At 36.2% G+C, this 12,628-nt stretch overlaps 2 protein-coding genes across 6 annotated transcripts in view; one reads left to right on the top strand and one right to left on the bottom strand.

The window, feature by feature from the left end:
- Nucleotides 1-7,915, bottom strand: part of LOC143151692 (uncharacterized) — an 11,490-nt gene extending 3,575 nt beyond the window's left edge. The window contains exon 1 of one of the 2 annotated variants that reach the window (XM_076321051.1): nt 7,759-7,915. The gene's annotated coding sequence lies outside the window, so the exon portion shown is untranslated. Of the gene's footprint in view, nt 1-2,939; nt 3,049-7,758 lie in introns of those variants that run through there. The other variant, XM_076321059.1, reaches the window with a different exon arrangement.
- The window catches only part of LOC143151631 (BTB/POZ domain-containing protein 7), a 23,582-nt gene extending 10,954 nt beyond the window's left edge, over nt 1-12,628 (top strand). For 2 of the 4 annotated variants that reach the window (XM_076320974.1, XM_076320984.1), the window contains 2 exons: nt 9,117-9,329; nt 10,412-12,626. In XM_076320974.1, coding sequence (XP_076177089.1) covers nt 9,117-9,329; nt 10,412-10,699 — 501 coding nt within the window. In that variant the 3' untranslated portion in view covers nt 10,700-12,626. Of the gene's footprint in view, nt 1-9,116; nt 9,330-10,411 lie in introns of all 4 variants that reach the window. The other 2 variants (XR_012993404.1, XM_076320994.1) reach the window with 2 other exon arrangements.

Here is a 12,628-nt window from a genome sequence, read left to right as displayed (position 1 = left end):
CTTTTTGAATGGATCAGTACCACTCGTTGATAAACACTCTGTCTATTGAAAGCAGATCTTCGATCAATTTGCTACAATTGTCTGATATAATTGAATGCTAGAATCTAATGTCTGTATCAGTTTGTAAAGTTCGGTCGAAAATATAAAATTCGAGGTAAACGATATTTTGAATGTATAATAAAATTGGAACGAAAAAATTAGTATCATAAATTAGGTTTTTGTTTAAAAATTGAGCACCGGTTTGAAAGTATGTTCTCTTAATCAATTCGGACTCCTTGAATGCAAATAGGAAATAGTACGAAATGCAAACGTTCGATGTTTAAAATGATATAAAAATTACGCACGTAGAACTATCGTGGCATTTGTCGACGCGTACGTAATTGCTGATTCATGTGTCCGTTACAAGTACGTATGATCTATCGGATAAAACGAGTCATCTTTTACAAATGAGAGATAGGTTTGTGATATAAATTAAACATTCCGCGCTTTGATCGATTCAAATATTCAAACAACGAGACTGGAAAGTTGCGAAAAATTTCTAGCGCGATATTTCTCACCCTGCGAGAGCTTGGACAAAATTATTTCTTATATCACTGCAACACGTTATTAGACGGAAGCGAGCACTAGATTATGCGGCAGGGTCATTAACTAACTCCAATATTTGAGCATAATTTGATATAAGCAAATGAGGTTGATGTTATCGTGGTTGTGTTAGATAAGCCATTGATTAAACATTTTCAGAGTTGTAACGAGTGAACGGATTAAGAAAATGGTAATATTAAAACTAGTATACGAGAAGTTGATTGTTTACTCTTAAACTGTTGTCGGGTTTCTACGATCAATTACTAATTTTTTTATAGTACAGTAAGATCTTTATTTACCGTGCTAATTAGATTCTATACAATCATTTAATCGATTGTATAGAAATAAAAGTATAAAAGCAAATATTTTATTCGTTTGTTTCAATTGTAACCGGTTCATCTGTATACATACTCTTACCGTAACTTTTTTTTTAATTATCAAAGGTGCACGTTTTCTCTTTCCTGACACTTCAAGTTCGAAGCACGGATAACAATAGACAATTCCTTTTAAACACGATGAACGAAATGCACTAATTTGGAATGATCAATTCAGCGAAGAGTGTAAATTTCGGTTGATAAGAGCTATGACTAATTCCATTGTAATTTGTGTAGTAAAAAATTGACAAACGCGGAGATATTGCGTTTTCGATGCAAAACAACGATGAAAAATCAAAGATACCGGTAAATCGGAATAAATTATTGGAAACGTGTGCTCCCGTCACGTGTAACACTCGGTTACATTGTTCCGCAAAAGTTTCATCGGCCTGGCGGGAAAACATTTCGCGAGCATTCAGCGCGAGTGCATCGCTAACAAATGCGTTTGACTTCGTTACGTAACGCGACGATGCATTACAGGCGAAGCGTGTAATTAGACTCGTTACAAACGCCCCCTTGGACGGTAGCACTTCAACGTGACACGCGTTTATCAATCTTACGGGAAGTTTTCGAGCCATTTCTATTTCCGCGTTATTTTTAAAAGAACCTTGGGAATACTAAGTTGCACATTTCTATTTTATCGGTGAGTTACACAAGTTTACCCGATAAATATTTAGCACGGTTTAATCATTTTCATCGTAACCGTTTACGAACAGTCGAGCACATCAATATGTATTCATTTAATATAATATAGAAATTCGAAGTACGGTAAGAATGTACTTTCATGGCGCTGTTTGTTTACAGTAACGTAGCATTGATATAACGAGGAAAACAATTTTTATAAACTTTATCCCAGTTTGATAGTTGTATCACAAATTTAGCGAAATTGTACACTTTAATTGCTACAGAGCCTGGATCTCTAATGTTTATGTTGTATTTTAAAAGTATTTTTTTTCAATTTTCATAAACTTTATCCCAGTCGATAGTAATATCATAAATTTAGCGAAATTATACACTTCAATTGCTTATGTTATCTTCAATGTTCATGTTGTTTGAAAGGTATTTATCGCCAACGGTGGCAATAAATAATTTTATTCAGCGCTTAACGTACTTTTTTTACCGACTATTTATTTACCATACAATATGGACAAGTGAACTACTAATAGAATTCACAAGGTTTCTACTTCGCAATGTTTCTACTACAAAATGCCCGAAACCTCTAAAAGTTGTTTGTAAAACATATCAGATACGCGAGAAATGTGTCGTTAATGAGAAGACGACTGGTAGTGGTAGAAAATAATTGACGATTCAATCTGAATCGCGATGACGAATTGAAGAAACACGATAATGCAAAACGATTTGTGCCACGAGCTTTAAGCGACGTTTCTATGTTTTGCTCCCATGTGATAGAGTACAATTGTTTTTTTTTTCTTAAACGTCCCTTCGTAAAAGTACACCGCGTGTTAGTACAGTTTTTAACCTTGACGACTCCCGTTCCGTTCTCGCGGAGCAATGTTATTGTTCCGTTGGAAAAATTTCACGTCTCACGGTGACGGGCAATTATTCCACTAATCGAAATCAGATACCTGTTTTCTATTATTTTAATTGCATTTCCCTCATAAATATTGATCAGCCAAGTGGTATTTCGCGTCTCCTTCACCGTGGAAGCTAATTAATTCATCGCCGTCAGTGGAATGCGCGCTGCCATAATTATTGTACCGATATGTCATATCGAACACTACTGTCGGTCTCTTGACACGTACAACTTATAGAATCTTCTCCGTTACGAGTTCGTTTAAATCGCATCTAGTCCATAAAGAGCTGTTTTTTTTTCTCGTTCGAAGCAAAATGTCCGGTGCCACTGTGCAATTGATCGGTACAAATTCAATTAGAATAATTCGATGGATTATTTGTCGCACAAAACTACCGTATTCTCGTCAATTTGAAGGCGGCGTTTAAAATTCGACCTTCGGTATCGTTCACCTGTTTTCAATGACCCGAATTCCACAGGAAAACCGACGAACAAAATGCAGCCACGGCAAATGTTGAAAAAAAAAGAAACACTGTTAAATGTTCACGTCGTTTCGATGCAGTTGAGGCCGCTTAGAAGCGGACTCTATTTATAGGTCCCGTAGCGCATCGAGGAATCAAACGTAATGCGATAACTGTCGCACACATGGCGCAAATTCTAACAACACACGAATCGTTTCTGTCGGTATCGTTACAGAGGAGACGTCCGAGTTTATAGAGCCGCTATCTTGCAGGCTTGGTCGCGTCTCTAGAATCCATTGTGGCGACGGTTGCGCGTGTCCGTCACTTAACGCAAAATAAACGGAACCGCGAGACTGAAATATTGATGTCGAAACGCGGCGGAAGAAAATAATTGAAAAAATGCACCGTTTCTTCGGGCTACGCTGCTCAAACGCAAGAACCGACTCACTGATTTCCTTTCCCATGCAATTCGCCTGTTATGAAGACATTAGTGCAAGAGAAAGTATCGGAAACTAGAATTGCAACGGATACTTTTTACCAGCTGATTGGTATTCCTCTGGTCTATATTCGACTTGGTAGTCTCTCGGTGGATGATGCTTCAAGTATTTTCGTCTCCCGTGAGACCCACTCGGCTTTCTTGAAAATCCACCTGATCGCGATTCAAGATTGTTCTAAATTGAACAACGGCGTCCCGATGGCCACGTTAAACGAACCTCGATTTTCATTTATCGTTTCGGGGAGAATTCTAAACAGCTTGATGAACGTTTTCTATCAATTAGCTGCTTGAGATTCTTTTGTTGCTTCGTTCGATGCTCGAACGCGGTTTTTTTTTTTTACTTCATATGTGTTATAAACGAAGCGTAGACATTGCGACAATTGTTCGGGATTAGTTTCCGTTCACTTCGATGTTCGAAGAGAGCTTTTCGACTTCGAAAGAATTCTAAATGAAGTGAAAATAGAGATTCTTTGAAATAGAGTTTCAAACGAAGTTGGAACAATGATGTATTATTTATTGTTCGATTCGTTTACTGTTTCATGTTTCAGGACAGGTCTTTGTCCTTCGAGAAGTTTCAAACGGAGTAGGGACTTTGTACTAATTATCCGAGATTATTTTTTGCCTTCTTCAACATTGTAGGCCGGTTTTCTGTTTTATGAAGTACTCCACGTGAAGTGAGACCGTTGCGCTCTGTCCTTAGAATCGCTTCTTTCTCTCTGTAATGTTGAAGTACAGTTTTTCAACTTCATGGAAGTCTTGTTCTACAGTTTCGTTGAAAATATTATACATTAATTAAAACGTGTTCCAACAGGTTCAGTGCACTATGATTATCGCGAAATGCACTGGATAGTTTTATTAAAGGAATTTGTACTTTCATCAATTATTCTTTGGGTCGTTTTCGCGATTTATTTTCGAAGTTTGTATCTTCTCGTTAAAATTGTTTCATTTTCTAGATTCTCCACACTTGTATTAATATTATACTCGCTTTACTTCACAATCTATTATTTTCTAACGATTGACGATCGTGTCGTTTTCGGCTGACTTCAAATTTGAAATTCACGTACCTACGATGAATAGAATTCGACAGTATTTTTTAATCATCGTATTGTAAAAAAACATTACGCATTCGTAAAATCGGTCATTTACGTGCAACAACCTAATATTATCTACTTATATTAATCTTTTGTTTCAACAGACGACTAAACTGCAACAACCTAATATTATCTACTTATATTAATCTTTTGTTTCAACAGACGACTAAACGAAGTTATAATTTTGTGGTCTATATATGTGTAATGTGTAAAAATATTTATGTATTTATATATATATATATATATATATATATATATATATATATATATAAAACATTTGTAATTAGTTTAATGTTTGAAGACAGTTATCTGACTTCGACACACCTGTGAACGAAGTAAGATCACTGTCCGTATCTCTTTCATTGTATCTCTTGTTCAAATAATTTAAAACGAAGTTGACACAGTACCGCACTATTAACTATCCAGTTTATTTGCTGTTCTTTCTAATGTTTGAGAACAGTTAATCCCCTATATTCGATATCAACCATCAAATATTTGTATGTATGAAAAGTAGGTTGTAAAAAAGACACTCAGACCAGTTTTACTACTCGTGTGACGTCAAAACTTAAATATTTGAATGTACAATATTTTGCTCGAGATCGAACGTTAAAATATCAAATGTTATAAATTGCTTCTTCTTAAACGTTACATTTCTCTAAAGATGTGTCATCATTGTCTGGCTAGTCTTTGAACGATAACACCTGAGCTAACGTAAAAAGTCAGTTGTCGCCTCGAGCGTTCCTTTAATAAACCGTAAACAATGTACATGGTTAAAGCATCGTTAATTAACATTTACACGTTGAAGCGTCTAGATCGTTTTAAAGTCTCTTCGAGATAATCTCGTTGTTGTAACGAAAATGCGGAAATCGTCGCTGGTAGTTTTCCGATCGATCAGTTACCTATCTCGTTGCCAGTCAATTTCGCAATTATGCAATCGCGGTCACACGCATGACTACACGATCGTGTGACGATCACGTTACAGCAACGAATGGGGGATCTATCGGGTTCTGATCAACATTTCCACATTTTTGTCAGGAATCGAAACAGTTGGGAAACTGTTTTAATAAATTCAATTTAACTTCACTAGTTCTGACGAGAATCGATAAAATAATAGTGTTAATTGAAATAGAAATTATAAGGAATAAAAGAAAAAAATATTTGTCCAAAAGGAACAATTTACAATGCTTTGCACAATTACGATGCTCTGGAATAAAAATGTTTAAATATCTGTTCCACGAGGACAGTTTTTGAAGAAAGTTCCAAATGGTAGAAATCTGTTCCATAGAAACACTACAAGAACGTTGTGTTAACAAAAGGTATAAGTTCTGATGGAATTTTTGATAAATAAAAATTGATTCGTTCGATTTTTGATTTTAATCCATCGACGGTTTCATTTTCTCTTCTCGAAGAATCTTTCTACAAGCACAGAAGATTTATGAAGTCTTGATAGAAGCTTCCGAGTATTGTTTTGATGAGAGTTTTCAAGGTACCTGACAACTTTGACAGAAGGGAGGATCCTCAGAGTTACAAACTTTAGCAATTTCCAAACTTAAAGTGTCTGAATTTGTTAAAATCGTTGAATTCCTATAAATCTTGATCACATCGAAGGAACTGCAAGTAAGATCTAGTTTCGCGGATTTAAAGTATTAGAGATTCCAGAATTTTTCCACTGAAATATTAAGGAATTATAAACTTTGGAATTTTAGAGATTTTCTAAAGTTTCTATGGGAGTTTTGAAGACTTCTCGCGGGTCTTTGCGCAAACTTCTTGGCAAGCTTGAATTCGCATCACATGGTTTTGTTCTTGATCGAATTTAAATTAATTTTAATTTAATTATTTTTTTCTTAACGGAACGGATTTGTTGTATTCATAAAGTGACGGTGTCTAGAGGATTCACACATATATTTGCACGTGTATACATTTTATAGAAACATATCAAGAGATCTCAGCCATATGCGATTAAAAGCACAGAGCATTTAAATACAGCCACACAGCAATATGATTTGATCATTATATTTAGACAGATTTAGTCCAAGCAATTGTATCAGGTCATTTCATAATTCTTTGCTATGTGAACTTTGCACACAATGTATTATTGTATGTATAATATTCGTTAGTTCTTTATATTTAATTTTTCATCAGATGTCGATGTAGGGTTAAAAAATGTGCCAATATCTTTCGATTAAAAATTAAATTGAAGAAGATTTGCAAATTGATAGTTTCTCGAATTTAAAAAGGAGAATATGCCCTGAATAGGCTACTGTGAATATTATCGCGTAGTTAGCGATAACACTTATTCCAAAGCTAAAAGAATATTTTAAAAACAAAACTGTCGACGATTTCGACACATTGAAATCAACACCGGGACGAGTTGTTAGAAGTAGTTTTTGTAATTGTTTCTATGAAAATGGTACGCGAATAAATTAATAAGCACAAGAAAACTTTGTACAAATTTTTCAAGAGTAACGAGTTTCTAGAAGTAGTTTTTGTAATTATTTCTGTGAAAATGATATGTAAATATATTAATAAGTGCAAGAAAACTTTGTACAGATTTTTTAAAAGTAACGAGTTTCTAGAAGTAGTTTTTGTAATTATTTCTGTGAAGATGGTATGTAAATAAATTAATAAGCACAAGAAAACTTTGTACAGATTATTCAAGAGTAACAAGTTTCTAGAAGTATTTTTTGTAATTATTTCTGTGAAAATGGTACGTAAATAAATTAATAAGTGCAAGAAAATTTTGTACAAATTTTTCAAGAGTAACAAGTTTCTAGAAGTATTTTTTGTAATTATTTCTGTGAAGATGGTACGTAAATAAATGAATAAGCACAAGAAAACTTTGTGCAGATTATTCAAGAGTAACAAGTTTCTAGAAGTATTTTTTGTAATTATTTCTGTGAAGATGGTACGTAAATAAATGAATAAGCACAAGAAAACTTTGTACAGATTATTCAAGAGTAACAAGTTTCTAGAAGTATTTTTTGTAATTATTTCTGTGAAGATGGTACGTAAATAAATGAATAAGCGCAAGAAAACTTTGTACAGATTTTTGAAGAGTGACGTTTCTTTAAACGGAGGCTTAATGAAATGACCTGATGTTTGCCGTAAAATGTACAACGAGGTTCGACGTAGAAGAGAGTGTATCTACATAATAGTGATTGCAGTACGAAATCGAGCGTTAACAGGAAGCTTCGCGCTAGGGACGGAAACGGAAGCGAAATACCTGTTGCAGTGTCCCGAGTGTTCAGAGAATCGCAGGAGCAGTCGAATGCGCTCCGTCGACGCGGCTGCTTGGCACAGCGAAGCCGTGACAACTGAGCCGAGCTTCGTTACCGTTTGACTTTGACCCCTATTCTCCCTCTTTTCGACGCTCATTGATGGTATCTCCATCTTTCAGCTTCGATACGGATTAAGTCCGAATAGTACGCGCTAGAAGAACCAGCGAGCAACGCGAGGGGATGCGAGATCGTTCTGCATTTACTGTTGAGAACTAAAAAGACATGCCCGGAAGGAATGCGAGTCCTGTTAGTCAGAATTTTTACCCCATCTTCTTAATCACGTGACTTGGTAAGACCCGTGAAGAGTCATCCACCGGCCAGAAGAATTTAATTCAGACGCTTAACCAGGGATTACTCGAATATTTTACGGATATTTAAACGCTACGAATAAACTTCGAATCCGCTTGAGTATTCGAATATAAAAATAAATTGTAAAACAGATACCATGAATCTTCGATTCGTGTCGCGTTTGACTTAAAAATGAACAAGTAATCTCGGTCTTATTCTTGATACGTAATTGAATTAAGTTTAGGAAAATATTATCCATAAGCGTGTTCAAAAACACTTTTCTATTATCTTATGGCAATAGTCGGGACAGTATTTTTCAGCTTTCGAGAGTACTCCTACGCTGTTTGGTATTTTGACGTCAGTTCTTCGAATCGCTTTAGTAGAAGGATTTCGGGAGTTATCGTTAATTGCCTCGGATCTCGTGGTTAATGAATGACGTACTAGGTGTTAGCTTTTCTCTGTTCGAGGCTCCAGTTACGAAGTTTGTTGAGCACTACTGGTTTTCGTTGAGTGTTAAGCTTACGTTTGAAGTTGGGACTCGAGACACGTTTCCTTGTTAGTATTGTAATACTGTTTTAGGTTTTATTCCAAGTTGTCCTTTATCCTGAATCCTACTACGGTGATACGTGTTTTAGGACACGGGATATAATTGTGCAGTAATTTTGGTAATATTTGTTATTGGAACGTTGAGAGAAAGTATCACGTTTAGAAAAGGTGTGTTAATAATAGAGTAATTTGACGTTAATTAGAAACTAATTCGCAGTACTGTGTGAAACGGTTTTCAATTACCTATTATATTAGCTTTTAATTGCTAACAGATACTCGAGGTGGAAAGGAAGGCCTTATAAATAATTCTATTGTTGCCGTGAATTGACGAATCTTACTTTGGAATCGTTGATTTTCATCTTCTCCTCTGATTTGAAATAAAGAAACTGTAACTGATTCTCGACATCAGAGATGTATTTATGGCCTTAAAACGGATTCTCATGGTATACTCCTTCACGTATTTGTGTAGAATACAGCTGCGTACAACGTGAAGGAGCAAAACGAGAGACTGACCGATATCGAAGACATAGACTCACCTGGTATGGGAATTAACGCGAGGACAGCTCCGCCATTGTGCTATGGAAGGAACATGACGTTCCCGCGGCCAGCTTCATCTTGCACGCATAGGCACGAGCTTCCAGCTATAGTGACCGAGGGTGAAAGCTGTAGACTTCTTGCAGAGGTAAGAAATAATTGGTGAAACGGTGCCAGTTAATTGCACACGGTAATTCAATCAAGTAAAGGAACGTAACTGATTTCAAATTACAAGAAAATTCGAGGAACCAATTGCATCGGTACTACCAGGGACGTTTTTCTTGCCTTTCTGTTCATCGTAGAAGATGTCGCGTATTATTTTTACGCGGTGTTATGTTTTCATTTGTTCACTGTACAGAAAGGAAAGCAGAATCTTGCGAAGCAGCTTTCATCTGAATGTTACTGATCCGCTTTGAGAGAAGTTAATAATATCAAGTCCAACTGCATTGGTTAATGAACAGAGTAATTATACAGAAGCAAGATTCGCAGGAAAGTAATATAGCGGGAAACGAATTCGGTATTAATTACTACTATGAAATCTAATCTTATTAAATACAAACACTCTGAACTTATTGATTTTAAAATCAAATTAATCTTTCGTTTCCTTGGTATTTTAGATGCACTGCACATGCTGTTGACTATTAAGTAGTATTTTTAATTTATTAAGTACTAATTTCTTTTTTTTTTGTAGTCAATTTAATTATCGATTAACTGTACAATAACTGTCTTGATTGTTTTAACTCTCTGTAAACATTAGTGTAGAGCATTTAAAACATGGCGGGGCCAATCGCCTAATCTCAAATCTTCCGACTTACTCTGGTATAAATTAGACAGGAACATCAAACCAATCTCTGCATCCTTCGTGTTTCAGTATCTAGAAAAGAATTCTCGCAACGATACATTGTATCACATTTCAATGACTACCAAATGGTGTAAATGTTGTTCTTTTAAGAAGTGCAATAATCATGTGTTTAAATATAGTGAACTGTATATACTGTCTCGATTCTCTACAACCGTTGATTCAAGTCTGTTATAGTTCATCGTTTGCTAAAAAATATGTTGTTATACCACAATCATCGAATCTTAAACTCCGTTGATCTACTCTGGAATAAATTCGCTGAAAACTTTAAATCAATCTTCCTCTATGTTTCAGCAAGAAGAAAGCAATTGGTGATCTACCCTGGAATAAATTAGATTAATACTTTAAACCAATCTTCCTCTATGTTTCAGCAACAAGAAAGCAACTCGTGTAGCGATGGACAGTTGTCGGGTGTGATGCCAGACGTGGCAATGGCGACAGCCTCTTTTGGAGCTTTGCAGCTAATAGAGGAGCAGGAGTTGGAGCTGGACCTCGGTGATGGGACCTCTCATCTTTTGCAGCACGTTTCATCGTCGAATGGAACCATGGGTTCGCACAGGTCCTCGCTTCCTCATCAGCATCAGAGGCACTACTCTGGACCGCCTCCTCCACCATACATGTACCACCGTGCTGGCACTGCCTTACCGAGATATATTTAAGATTTCTAGGAATTAAGAATTGTATAGCAACTAACTTGGACCCTAAATAGGCGTTCTTTTCTCAAACAAAACCGGAATAACCAGGTGTACTCTTCGTGTACTGCCAAGACTGCCTCTCTAGGATGTTCTTTGCGAAGCAAAGTCGCACGTTTCTGAATTTAGCTAGACAAAAGTATTCTTCGGTTGAAACGCTCATGCGAATGGACTCGTTCCTTGCACAAGGTGTTTTTTTGTTCTCTTTTTTTTTATTTTATTCGTTACTTTGAAAAAGGACACCTGAAAGGTGGATACACTTTATGCAAGTTCTCTGTCCATAATGACTAACGGTCTGTGTTCAAGGTACTCGAAGCCGTTGATGGTGAATGATTGGTTCGTGAAACGTTTACTTTTCGAAGTTTCTATGGTACACGAAGATACGCTCGTTGGAGTTTCGTCGCGATGAAGATGGCCACATGTAGCGTGCCGATCGAACTTCGTTCTTGCGGGTACAAATTTACTTGATACGACGAGGATGGTATTGTACATTTTATTTAACGCAGCTTACGAAAGTAGGGGATCCTTGATTTCAGGATATTTATAATCGTACCGGATACGAGGACACACCTCGGTCGTGGAAAGTTCATGCTTATTAGGTACAATCACATATAAATGTAACATTCTAGGTGCATACGCGTGCGAGGTACAGATGCAGCTGTGGTTTATATGCATATATGTGTGTGGTACGAAATGCGTGTGAATGTACGTACACGAATGCGCGGGCTCTCTAAGTACCATATAAAGTGTTAATTAGATGATGTTGCCGACGTCGATGAAGAGAGACAGAGAAACAAAGAGGGAGCGAGAGAGACACAGTGTGAATGAATGCGAATGGCGAAGAAGAGAAATAAGAGTGAGAGAATGAGACAACGAGAGGAAGGGAAATAGATTCAGAGTGAAGGTCACGGAGAATGTACAGGTATATATGATCAGTGTTTTATGAACAGTATTGTTCTTTATTTAAGTGAAATGCCGCTGTGGGTATGATCTTTGCTAATTCATATTACCTATGATATTCAATAAAAATTATTTAAATATTCGTAGACGCACTTCTGTCTTGAAGAAACAGCGTACTTGTAAATTATTATTTTACATCCAACATGAATCCGCGTGTTTTTCAATGTAGGAACGTTTTGGTCTTAATTAGTTGCGAATTAAACATATCCTGTTAATCATTTGAGCGCTGTAGCTTATAAGCATTCCATCGGTACCATTCGTGCGATGAACGCTTATAGGCGTTTGGCGTATACTATACGGTTGAAGCAATAGTCAGCCGCCGCACGAGCGAACTGTTTTTGTTTTCATACAACGATATTCATAGCTTTTATCACAGACGTGAAATAAAACGACGTTCGTTAAGGAAAATCCGCGCCTTTGTCATTCTACATAACTTTTTGCAAATCGATCCGAACTTCCACGCTTGCGCGAGACGCAGACAGCTGCAAAATAGAAGACACGTATCTACGAGTGATGTAGGCAGACTGAGATTTCTTCAAATGGCAATTGAACTTGTGGTATTTAAGTTTTGAAAATATCTATTACAGCCCAGTATTGTGAAGCTGTTACTTCGATTTTCTACAATTTAAAATTTGATTTGTTATTAGGGATTGGTATAATATAGTATTCTCTATTATATAATTTAAGTTTGTTAAATTAAAGGAATATTTGGGCACTCATAATATTGTCTTACTCTATATTACGTGTACTGATAGACGAGCTTCTGAAACCAAGGGTGTCGGTTGAAGTCGTCTTATCTTATTTCAAGAGATGACTGCAAACTCTATAACAAAATTTTATTCCGCATTATTTATTTTTTCAACGAGTAATCCTTCCATTTTAGGTGTGCTGCCAACTATTGTGGATATCCTACATAAGAAATATTTTGACTTTTTA

The sequence above is a fragment of the Ptiloglossa arizonensis genome, chromosome 1 (assembly GCF_051014685.1).
Source record: "Ptiloglossa arizonensis isolate GNS036 chromosome 1, iyPtiAriz1_principal, whole genome shotgun sequence".
Lineage (NCBI taxonomy): Eukaryota > Metazoa > Arthropoda > Insecta > Hymenoptera > Colletidae > Ptiloglossa > Ptiloglossa arizonensis.
Note: the sequence above shows the minus strand (reverse complement) of the source record. Positions and strands in the feature narration are given on the sequence as shown.